The following is an 18,636-nucleotide window of genomic DNA, read 5'->3' on the forward strand; positions in this document are numbered from 1 at the left end:
AGCCCATTTAAATTAAAGGGGGGTATAAAATTTTTACTTTGACACTCCCATAGGCTGTTTCACGGTTGTGTAACAGGGGAGTGTAAACGAGTGAGTGTAGAGGGGTGTAGGAGGTTGTTTCCACCCCCTTCTGTACGCTTCTGTCTGGGATAGTATAGAATAAAGTTTATATAAGTGTATTACAAGTTTTAGGTAAACAAATTAGGCAACGAATATTTACAACTTTTTATATGCTACCCAGTACAGTTTTTTAATGTTAGGGCATGGGTGAGAGTGACTTTTTGAGGGATGGTGTCAGGTCGGCCCCCTTCATCAAATTGTATTATAAATATAAAGTTAAGATACTTTTTGGGGAACAAGCTAATTTCAGGAGTATTTTGATTTAACAAGGGGAGGTGAAGAAAATTTAAACTCCCACGGGACCTATGGAAAACGGTACGGTTACCCTATTGAAGAAGCGGTTATAGAGATCTTTCAGTACAGACCAAGAGACATCCCACTTCTTTCATCAGATTATAACATTGTCTTATTAATTTTAACATGTTTTGCTAACAAAGATAATCTTATTTTGTACTTAAAAACATTTTTTGGCTAATTAGGCAATATAATGTGTACTAAAAATAACAAAAAACGTCATGCAAAAAGAATGGCGTTGCTACAAAAGATCAACTCTACAAAAGACCAACGCCTACAAAAGACCAACACTACAAAAGGCCAACGCCTACAAAAAATCGTAGAACTGGAAGGTCTATAGCTGCAAATGGTGTACCTGACCTGCCTAGCCTCGGGCGCTCGGCCCTCTAGCCTATAACATAACCTAACCTAACCTATGTTAGCCCCAGGACATTTATTTAAGAAAAATATCCTCAACTGTTAATACATAGGTGGTTTAGAATTTCGTGGATTTTACAAAAAGTGGTTGGTAGATGTTTACAATTTTTATTACTGTTTTTATAATTTTTGATATTGTTTTTACAATTTTTATGTTAAGTTAGGTTAGGTTATAGGCTAGGGGGCCGAGCGCTGCGGCCATGACCTTTATTTGATGTTTATATCACAATATATATTTGTTGGTCTTTTGTAGCAACGCCAAAAGAATAAGAAAATTGGTGGTGTGATAAAAGAATTAATATATTTTAAAAGAAAGTTTTACATCATTTCTAGTAAAAAGTAGAATAAAAATGTTCTTCGAAACCGATTTATATCCGCTGGATTAAAACCGATTCTCAGCCATAGCATCGTATTACAGATAATTTTCCACAAATATTAAAATAAAAATCATAAGATTTATACCAGTTTTGTTGGCCCGTACCTCAGGCCTTTTGGGTATAACAAAACTGGTTTTATAAATCTTTTCATTTTAATATCCGCGTGAAGCTGTTTATAAATTTATTGCGATAAAGAAACGTTTATTTATGCTTAATTTAAGTTAGGTTAAGGAGGGGTTATGAAAGCTGCAGGGGTTAGGAACACTAATTATGAAATTGGTTAAAACATTTAGGATATTTCCTTTACACGAACTAGCTTCATAAATGTATTGTTTATTCTCTACAATGTTAATCTTAGCTTGGCAACATCAATATCAATTTAAAATATAAATAGAAGCCTTTTAAAACTTTTATTAAATCCTTTGTATAATATATATATATATATATTCATAAATATCCCCGCTGACTTTCACAAGTTTTGGGGTCCACACAAGTTTTGATGGAGGTAATCAATATTCTGTAAACAGTTCTGATCAAAACAAAAGAGCTGCTATGCCTAGAGGACTTGCTAAGTCAAATATTCCCGCATCTGGTATTATATAACTGCCCAACTTTCTTGAAAACTGTGAAAATATACATGAGTTGAAACATTATAGGTTTTGTTACATAAGGTTTAGAGATAACCAATCTATTCTCAGCCAAACAATATTAGTTGTAGGGTTTCTGCTATTTTTTATTGGGGGGGGGGGGTTAATTAGCCCTATAGCTGGAATAAAAGCTGAAATACATTTTTTATTGTATTGGATATATATTATATAATATACAAATTGAGAGGGTGGTGATGAATGCCCCAACGGAAAAAGGATTAAATGTTTTTTTTAAATAAAAAAGGGTAGAGAAAATATATGTATTGCCACTTGTAATTTGTTATTGTTTAAACTTTTCTACAGAGTTTGAATAGAAAAGTTTGTTAAAATGAAATCATCTAATCTAATAACATCTTATAAACAAGAAAAGTTAATTTTAAACAAGTTACAAAAGTTAAATTAATGTTATTGCGTCAACAAATTGTTATTTTTTTAGTTGACAAAAGTTAAGGAATTAAAGTTAAATTATATCAATATATTTATATATTTTTTAAAAATAATTCATGATAAATGAAATTCAAATAAAAAAAGGATGACAACATCCATAAAAACGAAGCTCTGAAACGGTAGTACAAACGAATATTAACACTTGTAGAGTGTCAATACTGAATAATCAGAATATAGATTTATAACAGTTGAAACATAATTGAAAGTAAATTTGTTGCAAAACTGCATAAGTACAAGATACTGTTTACGAACACACTTAAGGTACTCTTTTAGGACTTTATTATAGAGATGCTTCTTTTATAATATTGTACTTTGTTTTCTTACAGACAAACTTATGGACAGACGGACCAACCCTAAGTATAGAAAAGATTCGCTTTTAAAAATATTGACTTTGTTATTCAAAAGAATTGATTTCTATTTTCTAAAAATAGGTGGGTTGTGTTAAAGGTCCATTAATCTTTCTCTAAAGCTCTCACAGAATCTGTCAATAAATATCACAATTTATTTTTATTGATTTATTAGGTGTGAAAACAATCAATTTATAAAAGATTTGAATATTTTTGTTTGGTAGAAAATTGTGTTTTCCTTTTGAATAAAAATTAATTCTCATCTTAAATCTAAATTGTTAATTTGCTTATTTGTTAAAAATATTTATTTAATGACATATAGTACAATTTCAATAAAATAATAATTTTATCTAAAGTAAAATTCTTTTATTTTTTACAAAAGAAACTTCATATTCTATTCTGAAATAGTTGTTCAAAAAGAAAAGAAAATTAGATTTCACATTTTATTTCAGCCTTTTTATGTTAAAAATTTACATGACATGCACATATTTTACTTTTTAAGTAGCGCTGCTACTTTGTAATTAGGGTTTTATAACAAATCATTCATCATTCTGTCCGACTATAATACATTCAACTTTATCAAGAGTCATTTTAAAGAAAACTTTATTTTTAAAAGTGAAGCTTATTATTAGAGTATGTCTGTACGTCTGTAACAAATAGCTATAAACCATAAAAATTAGGCTTGATATAATTTGTCTATCAAATTTAAATTTGGAATGATGGTTCCTTATAATATAAACGTAGCAAGTTCGTAGGTTTATTTAATAGATGTTGATCTTTATTTGAAATTGTAATACATCAATTATACGACTTTTTTGTCATATTATTATGATTTTATATAATTTCAAATATGATTCAGGAATGTTGAAGAAAAAATCACGAAAATTTTCTCACATATGGAAAAAAAATGAAAAAAAATCACCTGTCCTGTAATCTTAAAAAACAAAAATACCTCAGAACAACCGAAATTAAATTTTTTACTGTAATCCAAAAAAAATTTTATATCAAAATAAATCAAAGATATGGGGAAGTATGTGAAAAATATAAAAGTAGCTAAAAACCTGTCAAAATGCCTTCCGGCCGTCATGGATGTTTTGTACCTAATTATGCTCCATATTAATGGGAATGTTGACAAGAAGTTTCAGTCTTTTATCTATTATTGGAGAAAATCACGTTTCCCTCAAAACGTTTCAGACAGACGGACATATGGTATTATAGAGTAGCTTCGCTACTAAAAATGGTAGACTCAACATAATATCAACTGCAAATCTAAAACTTTCCTTTTCCTCCAAAACACAAAATGTGTGCTTAGTTGGTGAAATTTTAGTCAGGAACTTTAAGGGATAAAACATGGTTGATAAATTGACACTGCTATTGTGTACCAACCAATAATGATTTAACAAAGGTCCCAACTTTTTAAAGCTATATCCATATATATAAAACTTTGGGTACCAAGTAATAATGTAATTTACAGTCCAATGTGCTCTCCCTCCCTTGTTTAAGTCATTAGTTTTAGTGCTTGTCCCTAAATAGCTTATTTTTTACTCGAGACTACTTCAAAACTTACTTTCTATGGGTATGTCTGTAAGTCCCACCCTGGACTTGACTGCAATGTTTTTTAGCTGTTTTTAAAAGCGAAGCTTTTCTATAATTAGGGACGGTCCGTTGTCCGAGATAGATAGCTTTTATTCGTTAATTTAGGAATGTCAGAATTGTCCTATCGATTTTAAACTTTGCATGATGATTCCTGTAGTAGTTAGGTACGATTTAGAAACTCTATAATCATTACCAGAATGTCCGTGCGTCCATTTTAAACATGTTGATTTTTCTACTTTTTATGGATCTAAGTATCCGTTTGATCTGATTTTTGGTATATTGATTCCTGGGACAACAAAGAAGAATATTATAAGCGAAGCAACCCTATAATCGAGTCCTAAAAATGTAAGTATGTCCATAAACATTATCCTGTATCACTCAGTTTTTCAACAAATTTACTTACAATTTTGCTTTGACTCTTATACCTTTATATTCTGATTATTCAGTTTGGACACTATACAAGTGTTAATGTCCGTTTGTCCTACCGTTTCAGTGCTTCGCTTTTATGGATGTTGTCATCCTTGTTTTGTAAAGATTCTGCTGACCAACAGGCATATACTCTACTTCTCATACTTTCCGTCGGTTTTTATCTAATTATACTTAGGGACATTAAGATTTTAGAAATTGTTTTTTGTTTCAAGTTGTTAACAAATAAAAGATAAAATTGCCATGTTTCCAATTTAGTGCTACAAATGTTGTCATCCTTGTTAAATAAAAGACCCTGACTGTGAAAAGTTGGTATAATGGATATAATATTACTTGGATCTTACACCAGATTTGTATGTTCTCTAATAAAGTGAAACTGTCAGCAGGCTAAAATAACGATTTCCCCCTTTTCTTTACCCAATCCCCTTCCTTACTACTAAATGAACGTACTGATCAGTAAACAAGTTCCATATCAAGCTATATTGACAACAATTTTCCTGCTGTCTTAATATCCACGTATATTCTACATCCATTGTAGGTATACATATTACAGTTTATGGTTATGTATACACCGAGCTGTACAATACCCAGTAATTTTATCATAATGATACAACATTAAAAAGAAGAATAAAAACTTATTTGCCACAACAATCAACACCTATTTTTTACACTCACTATAGCTGTCTGGACATGAAACTTATGATAAATAATATTTTTTATACAACAACAATATGCGTCATTATTCATATTCAAACATATTGTAGAAAGTAATACAGTTAGGGAGTTGAATCCATTTTTATAGAAGCAGAAACATAATCTATGATTATGGTTTGGACCCTCTAAAACTATAATCTACCCTTCCACTTTCCCCTCTCTTGGTGAAGATATCTTCAACACCGATACGATTTTTGAAATGTAAGATTCCACTTTTGCCTCTCTTGGTGAAGATATCTTCAACGCCGATACGATTTTTGAAATGTAAGATTCCACTTTCAATAGAGGCGAAACTGGAATCATGGTTTACATTTTTAATATCTATGTTTCTGTAATCTTCCATTACTTTTTTAACATCGACATAATAGAAATGTACCATACTATTTTAAAATTATGTCAATTGTGAAAAAAGCATAGATTTTATATATGATTTAAACATTGTTGTATATTCTTAACTAAATAAATAAAACATACAAAGAGCGTATATAAAAGATATTTTGTTTATTTAAAAAAAATACTTTAAAAAGGGTATCAAATGAGTATTCAAAATTATTTTAAGAAAGTCGTTTATTAATTAATTCAATTGTATATATTTGTAAATTTTTTGTTCAATTTATTTCATCTTAATATTTCCCTAGTAATCTCTCACTGTGTAAGTAAGCACTAAGAGGTTAATTGCTTATTTAATTGTGAATTTTTGTGGTAAATTACTGATCAATTACTAAACAATTTGGTCTGCTTTGTGAGTTAAAAGTGGATGGAGTAAATAAATCCTTAGACATTTATAGTAAAAGTTGCTTGTATCAGTTAAAGTGAAGAAAAAGAAGGAGGAGTAATAATTAATCCTTTCCTTCCTGTAAGCAGTTTATGACGAAAATTGAAGATTTGGCTGATAAAATCCAAATAAGCAAAAATTATCATCAATTGCTTATACCAAATTTAACATAAAAAGGCATGATTTGGTATATAAGCCAAATAAGCAGTAATTGTCATTGATTGCTTATAAGTAATTTTTTTTTTAAAGTATGATTTTGTACATATATAAGTCAAATAATTTTCATTGATTACTTAGTAGGGGTGTCATGCTTAGTGGTAGCACACTGAGCTACAGTGGTGAGAGTTCAAGTTCAATTCTCCATATGTTGAGTCTAATTTCTCATTCGCAACATTAATCATGCATCATCCCCTGGTTGTGTAAGAAGGGGATTATTGAGTAAGTTTGGATACCCAATAGTCACTTACTTAAAATCAGTACTACCCTTAACCCAAGCTCCTCTTTGGAGAGGGTCATTCATTATGGTGACTTAATTTGGGACATCTGCCATACTCGGCAAGGGTAAGGTAATAATGAGTAGATCTCATGAGATAGCAAGTCAAGTCATAATGTGCTTGAACATGGAGCTTGATAGTCCTATTTCTATGGAAAAGTGTCTCAGCCTACTCCAGATCAAAGCCATACAAAACTATGGCTAATCAATCATTCAATCAAATTGATTACTTATAAGTATTTTATCATAATATAGCATGATTTGGTATATGAGCAAAATAAGCAATAATTTTTATTGATTGATTATGAGTATTTTTTTGTAAAATTACCATGATTTGGATAATAGCAAAAATTTTGGTTGATTGCTTGAAATTAATTTATCAACAAATGGCATGATTTGGTATATAAGCCTAATAAACAAAAACTTTCATTCATTTCTTATAAACAATTAAACAAAAATTTATATTTAATTTTTTTTGTACAAAATGAAAGAGCTAAATTTTCTTGCATTAGGGTGAGGGCAGGCTAAACCGGTAATTTTTTCAGTTTTTTAAAGAAAAAAAAAGGGAAAATATTTATATTTTCTAATAAAACCAAGACCATTAGACAGCTTACGGAAAAGACTATCAGGTAATCCTAGGACTTTAAGTTTGATATTATTGGACTCAAAGTCGTTACCGATTAATACCCCACATGGGGGGCTAAACCAATAACGTTTTTTTCAACCTAAAAAAATCAATGAAAAACGGCCAAACAGCCAATCAAACATAATTAATCTTAATTAGGTTAGGTTAGAGGGATTATCCACAAAAATTTTCATAAGGATTGGACTATCCCTTCTATGTCAAAAATCATTTTTTTAAAGACATGAAATTTAATTTTTTTTGCAAAAATTTTCTTTAAAAAAAAATTTAAATTTTTTCATAAAAAAAACACTGTCCTACTCACTTTTTGGCCTAATTCTTAAAAAACCCATATTGAATTTTGGAAAACCTGAAAATTGACCTTAAAAATCAAATTTTAATTTTTTTTCAAAATTACCTGAAAATGCCCCGCCACCAACTATGGTCATTTTTGAAAAAAATATTAACTCTATCTTAAAGCTCTCAACCGATTTGGAAAGTATGGACAGTCCTTAGTTAAAAAGGTTTTCACGGATTAGTTCTAGGTCTTACCTATTTTTGTGTAGGTCAATCTTTTACACCTACTGAAAAATTTTCAAAAAAAAAAAAAATTTTGTCCAACTTTGAGACCCTAAAAGTACCCTTAAAATTAAAGTCACAAAATTTTTATTAATTTTATAACAAACAAATTTGCTTCTATGTTTTTTTCTGTCATTCAAAAGGAACATGGAGATAAAGGTCATTTTATGAAAGTAGGTCAATAATTACTGGATTAACTCCTTACTGGTCTATGCCCCCCCTCACCCTTACTTGGTTAGTAAGATCCCTCAGTGCACACACACTGACATTTACGCCATACAAGTGGATACCCTGTTACTTATAAATAATTATGAAACTCATCATGCAATTTTAACTTGCTTTTCCTAAATATTTTGCTTTAAATTAAAATCCTTCGCTACCTTATATTGTAGACTATAGTGGTTGCGCCCCTATCATCATGAAGCTCCGTTTTTAAATGGGTAGGGGGCACTTTTCTCCAAACAGTTTTTCCAAACTTTTTCCTTAACTGATTTTGAAATCTCATATCTTTTTATATTTTTACCATTTTACTTTTTGTCAAACTTTTTATCAACTTTTTTACTAGACTTTTACAACATTTCTACACAATCCTTTCTTTCCTTTAATATATATTAACAGCCTTGTGAGTTATTTTTGTAGTTCAAATGGTGGGCCTGGGTTGGGTAGTTACATGTTTATGATAGAGTCAAATGCACATTTGTTTGCATTAATCATTTCAGATCTGTCTACTATTCTAATTGGTTAGCAAGAAGTTGGTCAACTCGTTGGTCGCCAAACGTTCATATCCTGCCTTACTCATTTAAAGTATAAAAAAATTTACCATCAAAATGGACAATGCAGCGTTCAAATAGGACCAAGAGACATTTAGAATCCATTGAGAACGAAATCCTAGCTGCTCCTACTTGGCAGATATTTAATTTCAAAGATTTGAGGTGAAAACACCAAATTCAACGAATATAGAAGGCAATTCTACTTTGAATACAGGAAGATAAGATGTGTTTCTGTAAATTGTGCTCAGTATACTTTTAGATACTTTTGTAACGCAAATAAAATCTTATTAATGTAAAATCAATGCAGCAGTTGTGATTTGACTTGATTTTGGTTAACCCATTAGTGCCGAGCGCCACTTTTATGGGCCGATCGAGCTGTAAGTTTCAGGGAAGCTTTATAATGGTCAAAACGGAATTCGTATTTTTTTGTTTTGCTCTTGTGGCGTGCACAGGAAAGTTGCAAAAAAACCCGGTTCGGCTTGGCCATAAATACCAACCAGGCATTAACACCCGTTTTTGGTGCTTTCCCCCAGTTTTAAAACCCGGTTGACCTGTATAAACCCGGTTATTTTGACCAAAAATCGAAAAATGTAATTTTTGAACGCCAAAAGTGAGATGAACACTTTTTAGAACTTTGATACGATCCGTAATTGAAAACTACACAACCTCATGTAATCTAAAGAGCTACAAGTATAATACGAAGCGATTTATTTCAAATTTCGTGTTTAGCCGGCGATTTCGGGTAAAAAAACCCTGTTTTGTTGTTGTCAAAAAAGATCTATTAGTGAAACCGGGTAATAAAAATTTCAGACTCAAAATGGAAATGCCGAACCAGGCCTATATAGGGCGTAAAAAAACGATAAAAAAATCATATAAAAAATAATAATTTAAATAAAACGAATTCACAAATAGATGTACTTGTCAATAAACTTTAGATTTAACGAAAAAAATCAGCGACTTTACTATAAAAACAAAAAAGTTAGATGGGGTATTTTGAATTTTCATGATTTTCAAACTTTGTTGATCTATACCGGCAAACGGAAGTAAGCAAAACTACCTGCTCCAGGGGGAAATGAAAGCCAGGGTAGTAGAGGGGGGATTCATACTGAGAATGATGCAATTATGAAGCCGAAAACCGTTTTTTTTTACATTTTCTGGCACTGGGTTTTAAAACCCGGTTCGGCACTAATGGGTTAACTTGTCTTTGTGTTTTATTTGTTTTCTTTTTGATCTTGAACATTAAGGTATAGAATTCTTTACTTATTAAGAATAGAGAAAATTTAGAGACACCATCTCTAAATCAGCCAATAGAATAACTGCAGAAGAACAATCTGGCTAAGTTATTGGTAGAAATATGTAAAAAGTTTGACAGGAAAGAGATAAAATTTGCATTTCTTAAGACAAAGATAGTTTTTTAGAAATCATATGGTTGAAAAATTCCTTTGCTGTATTACTGGAATGATTCATAAATAACTAAAAATAAACAAAAGTGTTTATCTACTAGAATTTCTCTTTTGAGTTGATGGATTATAGGACCAGTTAGACCAAATCGATATCCTGTTTCAATTGTGCTAATATATGACTTTACAGGTTATCTGATTTTTGATTGTAGGATAAATATTTCTATAATTTTCTATATATTTCTAATAAACTGCTAAGGAACAAAATTGTAATTAATCTGTTTCTATTAAAATTTTTGAATTAAATTCATTAATAAATGGAATATTAAAGGAACCCTGCAAGAAATACCTCTCTTTAACTGCTGAAAGCCTGCCATAAGTAACCCCAATAAAAAAAATTTGAAGCCTCCAGCTTCAAAAACAAAATTAATAGCTTATCTTTCTCAAAAACTTAGACTGCCAGTAACTGATAACATTTTTACACTAAAAACACCCTCTTTTATAGTCAAAATGTCTTTTAAAAAATTAAGTTTAAATTGTGTTTGAAAACGTAAAATCATAGCAGAAAAAAATGAAACTAATGTAAGTAATACAGATGCTCAGCTTTGATTGGTTGTTTAGCGGACTTAGCGTGGACTCAGACTTCTGATTGGCTAGAAATCCTAAAGGCTAGCATTCTCAGGCTACATTACTCTCAATACAATGCAAATTAAACTGAATTTTTTTTATATGATTTTGACTATAAAGAAAGGTGTTTTTATTTATCAGTTACTGGCATCCTAAGTTTCTGCCAAAAATAAGCTTACAATTTTCTGGGCGACGTATTTTAATAATGAAAATTTTATTATTAGCAATGAAAAACTTTCAAAATTTTCATTGTACTAAAAATATGATTTTGAAATGTCTATAACTTTTTTGTTTTTGAAGCTGGAGGCTTCAATTTTTTTGTATTTGGTCTACTTGTGGCAGTCTTTCAGCAGTTAAAGCGGTTTATTTCTTGCATGGTTCCTTAAAGGGTATTAATTTGCCTTTGCTACAAGTAACTTTTTGTTATTTAAAAATCTCTTCTATATTTAAACTACTGTAAAGCTTTCCACTTAAAAACAATAACAGTGTGGGAATATGAATCTTAATATATGGAGGTATAGATTCTTCTAAGTGTGTTCTACTATACTTTCACACAACTTCAACTGGGATAATTATCCTGAAGCTGGTATGTTTGATGGCAATAAGCCCCAACCTACAGCATCTTTCAGTTCGTGTTCCAGATATGGTTGAATCAAACAGCAACTTTTGATTTATATTTGATCTAAGTAAGTAAAATTTTTTTGGATAGTGTCTGAATACAAAGCAATTTGATTGTTTCAGTTCTTCAGACACCCAGAAGTTCATTTCCCTGTCCTCAATGTTTGGTACCACAAATTCACTAAAGATCTCAATCATGTAAACATTGCCACAGCAGAGCAAAAGCAAGTCTTTTAGTTAAAGACCCCTATTCTAACATAGTTTTTTTTCCAAACGGTTTTCATGGTACATCTTTAAAGTTAAAGCTTTCTTTAATAAACATGAATACAGAAATTCATTCAGTAATAAAGCTGAGGTTTAAGTCAATTTGGCCAGCAATTTTTCTTTATTGCTGGTAACTTGGATAATGTATATATGTAATCATGCAATTTTACTAAAAGCTAGATGAACTTTTGGGTCTGTCAAAAGTTTAAATTTTTTTTCAAGCTAGCTATGCAAAATCTTCTACATGGATTCTATCCTATACTTTTTCTTCTTTGAAGCAAACAATGAAAATTATTGCTTATTTGACTTGCTATATACCAAATCATGCTATTTTTTGATAACTTATTTATAAGCATTCAATCAAGATTACTGCTTATTTGGCTAATTAACAAAATCATGCTTTTTTTTGGATAAATTACTTATAAAGGTAGAACGATGTCTATCTGTCTGTCCATCTGTCTCTTAAGATCTAGGTAACCACTGAACCGATTGGATTCTACTCTCCAGGGTATATACCTATTAGTCCTGTTGTGGTTTTAAGCTATTTTCTTGGGGGGTGGGACAATCTCAACCCCCCAAAAAATGAAAATTCCCCCCTCCCAAAAAAAATAATAATTTCTTGGGAACACATTAGACAATGAGCAGCACCAGTAGTACTTTATTTTTTTATTATCTCTTGTGGAAAAGTCCCTAGGGGCTAGGGGCGAAGCCGCTATTTACATATAAGCAATCAATGAAAATTATTATTTATTTGGCTTATATAACAAATTATGCTATTTTTGATAAATTACTTACAGGTAATCAATGAAAAACTTTGCTTAATTGGCTTATATCAGTCAAATCTTCATTTTTTTTTCATAAACTGCTTACAGGAAGAAAGGGATTAATTAGTACTCCTCCTCCTTTTTCTTCATTTCAACTTGTATAAGCCACTTTTACTATAAATGACTGAGTATTTAAAGTGTGCTACCTTTTTATATGTTTCATTATTATTTGGCCACAACTTGGTCAAAAATGCTCACAAATCAGACCTTTTTTGACCAACGATACTCAAATGGTTCCTTTACAAGCCCAATCAATCAGTTTTAGGATATCTTTATATTTCAAGGAAAATACCAAAAAAAGGCAAATTTGGGTGTTTCTTTGGTAATTTCCTCTTAGGATTTTTTTATCAAAATATTATTATGTTTGACAGGAAGGAAGGGAGGGGTGGGAGGTAGGGTAAGTGGAGACATAAGCCTCATTAGTCTAGCATGGCAACCAATGAACAGAATCACAGTTCTTCACCACAAGCAACGGGCTTATTTATATAAAACTCCAACCAATGAGAGTCACACTCTCGTTGGTTGAAGTGGATGGAGCGCGTTGAAGGAGTGTGAGAGGGCAGAGACAAGGGATGAGAAAGGCAGAGAGTAGGGCACATATAGCACATATAAATATTAATGAAGCACAGTTACGCTGTAAAGTTTACTGACACTTACGCCGAGAAGTTTACCAACACATTTGCTGTGATGCCCGGACCATGCTTCCAACAGTATGAATCAAGTCCTATTTAGGACATAAAAATATTTTCAAAATTGAGAAGTTCCCCTGACAACAAACATCTCTTGCCGCAGCGCTTGGCTCCCTGGCCTATAACCTAACCTAACCTAAAATAGTTTTTTAATATTTTGAAAATTTTAGTACCCCCAACAACGAACATCTCTGGCCGCAGTGCTCGGCTCCCTAGCCTATAACCTAACCTAACCTAAAATAGTTTTTTGAAATTTTGAAAATTTGAGTACCCACCCGACAACGAACATCTCTGGCCACAGCACTCAAAATTTAAACTTTTTCCGCCTCCCCTTTTTCTTTCCCTTCACACTCAATCCCCCCTACTATTACCCTTGCCTCTGTATGTCTGGACAGGGCAAGGAAGGAAAGTTTAAAGAAAAGTATAGTTCACCAAGACTTTGCCTTAGATTGAATTCAGACTCTGTCGGGAGGGGGGGGGAGGTGCCCAAATTTTCAAAATTGATAAAAAAAATTCCTAAGAGGATAATGCCGTTTCCTTTTATATGCACTGATACCAAAAAATCAACAAAAAAATACTTATTTTTACTTTTCTCTCAGAAATAATAATTAGCCTAAAAAGTAAAATAAAATCACGCATGGTATATTTATCTTTTCTTAGGCAAAGATTATTTTAAATGTGCATTTATTTCAAACCAATGAAAATTCAAACTGAAGTACAAAATAGAATCCAGAAATTTTGCCTATCTATTTTGGCTTTCATGGTAGGTGGATTGAATTTATGTAAAGGTAATTCTTATCTGAGGATTCTTTAAAACTGTAAAAGTAGATTTGAATACATTTCCTATAGCTTAATAAATTAGATTCAAAGGCCTTATAGATTGGGATAATGGTAAAGGACAATGAAATATAAATTATCCTTGCCAAACTATTTCATTTTTATGTAAAAAGGTATGTCCTATCATGTCCTATCATGTCCTATCACTCTCAGATAAAGTTTAACTTTGGCCTATGTTATATGTTATAACACATACTTAAGACTTAAAACTTAATGTAGGGAACATTGGACTGAAATTACCTTCTTAGCTGGTCCAAAACCTCTAGGTACTTTAATTCAAGTTTATCGCCACCAGGGATCTAAAGGGATAAGACAATAGACGATAAGTGGATGTACATTCCCAAAAATACCCCTACTGTAATTTGCCATCAGTGGTTGAAACGTTTCGACACTATACTAAATAAACTAACCAATTAAAATTCAGTTAAAGTCCCCAAAGATGTTAAGCAAACAAAAATGAAAACGTTATTATAAAACTTTGGGAACTAGCAGAGAGAGAGGTGGACAATGGACTGTTTATTATACTAGTCTCCAAAGTTTTATGATAACGTTTTCTTATTAGCTGGCTTAACAACTTTGGGGACTTTTATTGGATTTTGAATGGTTAGGTTATTAAGTACTAGCGGCTTCGCCCCTAGCCTCTAGGGGCTTGGCTGATGAGGTAATTTTTAAAGAAAATAAAAAAAAATATTAATAAACAAAAAAATTCTGGTGCTGCGCTCATAATTTATGGGCAACACCAGAATTTTTTTTGGGGGGGGGGAATTTTCATTTTTTGGGGGGTTGAGATTGTCCCACCCCCCAAGAAAATAGCTTAAAACCACAACAGGACCAAAAGGTATATACCCTGAAGAGTAGAATCCAATCGGTTCAGTTGTTACCAAGATCTTAAGGGACAGACGGATTGTCGCCGACGGACAGACAGACAGACAGACAGACATCGTTCTACTTTGTATTATAGATAGTAGTGGTTAAACCAACCAATCAAAATTCAGTAAAAGTTCTTAAAGTTGTTAAGCCAACGAATAAGAAAATTTATGTTTTGAGATTTCTAATAAAAAATTTACTTTAAGATAAACATTTTCTGAAAAAAATTGTTCTAGATTCAAAAATAAGGAAATTACATTTAACCTTTTAATTAACCTTAAAAAATAAAGTTGTTAAATGAAAGGGTGAAGTAAGCGAAAAATGACTTTATCTCACTTAAAGTCGGAAATTTATTATTTAACAGGGAACATGCACAATTTTTTTGCCATCTAACTCTTATAGGAGCCAAGATGATATGTGGGGGGGGGGGGTCATTGAACGACTAAGGTCTGGAAATGGGCCTGATTGCTAAGTTTTAACAACCTTTATTTTTAGGTCCTTTTTTTTCTTAAAAACTTCAAACTAATAAAAATATAAAAAAAAACTATCTAATATGTACCATTTCTACTATGTCGATTTAAATATATGATATGTTATCTTAAATGTATCATTACAGTTTTGTCTCTATTGAAAGTAGAATGATACATTACTGTTATGTCGATATAAATAAGGAAATCAATGTTTATGAATACGCTGATATGTTAACATGAATGTATGATTTCAGTTTCGCCTCTATTGAAAGTGGAATCTTACATTTCAAAAATCGTATCGGCGTTGAAGATATCTTCACCAAGAGAGGGGAAAGTGGAAGGGTAGATTACAGTTTCAGAGGGTCCAAACCATAATCATAGATTATGTTTCTGCTTCTATAAAAATGGATTCAACTCCCTAACTGTAATAAAATATGGCAACAGTTTTGAAACATCATTATTCGGTATTTTTCTATTTTGATTTTTATCCCTCTATATAATGCATATGTTTTTTTGATATTTTTTTAAAAAGCGATACTCTATCTTTTCAAAGCTATAGTAGATTTAAAGTATGTTTTTTACAGATTTTAATTTTTCTAATCAAGTATAATCGATCTCGGACACTACGGACGTCCATCAGAGACAGTTAAGGTCGTTATTCGGTTAGATATTATTGATTTTGAGGTCAGCTTAAAATGGCTATATCCCGATATAAAACTTGTTTAATAGTTATTTATCTCATCGTATTATAAACAGCTTTCTGTCGATATAAAAATGTACAGTTGTAAAATTAAAACTAGTTTTGTTAGCCCCGAGAAGCCAAAGGCACGTGCTAACAAAACTGGTTATTACGGTACATTACATGATTTTTCTGTATGACTTAAAAACGGTTTTAATCCAGCTGATATTAATCATTTTCGAAGTAATGCTGGAAAATAATTTCTAGATAATTAAGAGTTTGTGTGACTTTAAACGAAAGGACAGTTATCATTTTTTTCATTTCAAAAAGACACTAAGTATCTTGTTTATATATCATAATGTTTCATTTTTTATTTTTATATTTCAGGTTTGTTTGGAAGTGAAAATTAACAGCGAAAATCAAAATATCAGTCTGTTTTTAAAACATTTCGAGGCTTCAAACGTGAAAGTGTTTTATTGGTAAAAACAAAATAAGATAAACTGAAGAAAAAAAATAAGAAGCTTGATTAGTGAACATTTCTGTCCTGGTTGTTTATTGAAGAGATAGAATTCCACGAAGATGTTGATTTTGGTTCTCATTAGTTCTCTCTTCCGATACTCAGATCAGGCAAAAACAAAATCAGCTAATTCATTTACTTACTCTCCCATCCCTCTATTTATCTAACTTTTTAAAGCAAAGCAACTCTGTAATCATTACAATAAAGTATGGACGTCCACTTTAAAAATTTGTATCTTTAACATTTTTTCAAAATTGTCATATGAATAATTGTCCTAAGGCTAATCTTAAGATTTTTTTTAAGATATAAGCTTAGCTTTTCTGTAATAATATTTAAAAATGTATGATATCTTATATAATATTTGAAGCATTTTTTTTCTTTTTTTGACAGTTTAACATTTCATTTTCGTTAAGGTTTTCTAAGTAATACTCTGTTTTATCACTCTGACAAATGTTGTGATTTTTATATAGCTTCTCATAAAGAAAGTTGTCATCCTTGTTTTTGCATCTTATTTGTGAAGAAAGAATGAAGATCTAATTATAAGAAGATGTACATCCTTGTATATATATAAGATTCAGGGATCTAAAGGGATATGACAATGGCAGATAAATTGATGTACATCTCCAAAATTCAATAATAGTCCCAAAAGTGGTTAGGCCAATGGATAAGAAACGTTATTATAAAACTTTGGGGACTAGTGTAATAAACAGCCAAATGACCCCTCCCTCCCTGTATGTATAAGATAGCATGATGTTGTTAACTTATTTTTCTTCATTAATGATTACTTGTTTCATCCTATAAATAGAAAAAAATATTGCAAAAATAATAATAAAAATATTGATAGTCTATAAAATCATGATCTTTTATTTACAAAAATTGCAAAAACTTTCTTGAACCTAAAAGATAGGACAAATTTAATTTAAATGGTCGCAGAAATTTGAAAAATAATTAAAGAATTTTCGTAAAAATTGTAGCTGTCTATCTTGAATAATAGCTAAGAAATATACTTTGCCAACACAAAGTTCCATACAGATGGAGATTTCGAATTGCAGAGTAGCTTCGCTACTAAAAATTAATTCCCTTTTCTTAATTAATTAAACACTATTTAGTTAGTAATTATCTTTTTAAGTAAAATTCCCCCAAGACTTTTTATTTTGGCTCTAATTCATTTTTTTGACAATTTTGCACAAAAAATAAATCTTCATAAATAGAATGATAACATTATTATGAAAAAAAAGTTGATTAAAGTTGAAAACAGTTGTGTGATGACATCTAGAAGATAGATGTCCAAACATTCTAACTATGCATTCTTCACAGAATATTCGTCGTTTTCCCTCAAAGTGACTTGTGGAGTACAGAACCCCCCTCCCTTAATTATTTAAAACCTTCCCCCACCCTCCCCCCTACTTTAAAAGAATAAGGAGGAGAGGGAAGTTTTTATTTGTTTGTTTATTACTTGGTTAGGTTAGGTTATATTAGTTATAGCACACTAAAGGTATAGCCGCAGCAGGGCATATGGGAAGGTATCTCAAATTTTATAAAAAGGAAGGTTTAAATACAAGTTAGCATTTATTAAATTCATATACATTAAAACAAGGATGACAACATCCATAAAAGACTATGCTAGGAATTCTCAATCTGAACAAGTTAAAATTAGGTAAAATGGTGTGAAATAGTTTTTAAAAATAACAACAACAAAACAAATCCGATACAATTTTAAATACCTTAAAAATATATAAAGTAAATGCGTAATAAAATGTAATAAAAACATTAACATTTCTTCCATATCTAAATTTAACATCTTTATAGAGAGATATTTCAATATAAATCTTTCTTTTTATATCAATATATTCCATCCTGTAACCTTCCCTATTTCACTTTTTCACAATGGCTGCCCTTTTATATTCCTTTTAGCTTTTACCTTCACCTACTCGATCTAAATGAAATGGATGAAATAACAACTGAACAGAAATACCTTAACTTAAATAATCATCCTTATAATAAAGTAACAGGATCTGTGTTTGTCTGTCTGTGTGTCTGTTTGTCTGTACCGAAGGATCTCGCTAACCGCTGAACCGAGCGGGTTCTCCTTAACTGGGTAGCTTCTCGTAGGTCCCGGGAAGGTTTATACCTATTTTGGGGGAGGGTACCACCACCCTCCCAAGAGAAATCACAAAAAGCAACAAAAAAATTTATGTAGAGACTTGAACGCAACATAGA

At 31.1% G+C, this 18,636-nt stretch overlaps 1 protein-coding gene across 1 annotated transcript in view; it reads left to right on the plus strand.

Moving 5' to 3' along the window:
* Positions 1-18,636, plus strand: part of LOC145329955 (protein amalgam-like) — a 108,698-nt gene that overhangs the window by 30,974 nt on the left and 59,088 nt on the right. Inside the window, exon 2 of the mRNA XM_080174444.1 lies at positions 16,287-16,526. Coding sequence (XP_080030570.1) covers positions 16,479-16,526 — 48 coding nt within the window. The 5' untranslated portion in view covers positions 16,287-16,478. The remainder of the gene's footprint in view (positions 1-16,286; positions 16,527-18,636) is intronic.

Source organism: Acartia tonsa, chromosome 10 (genome assembly GCF_053477335.1).
Source record: "Acartia tonsa isolate MP-2025a chromosome 10, ASM5347733v1, whole genome shotgun sequence".
In the NCBI taxonomy this organism is placed as follows: Eukaryota; Metazoa; Arthropoda; class Copepoda; order Calanoida; family Acartiidae; genus Acartia; species Acartia tonsa.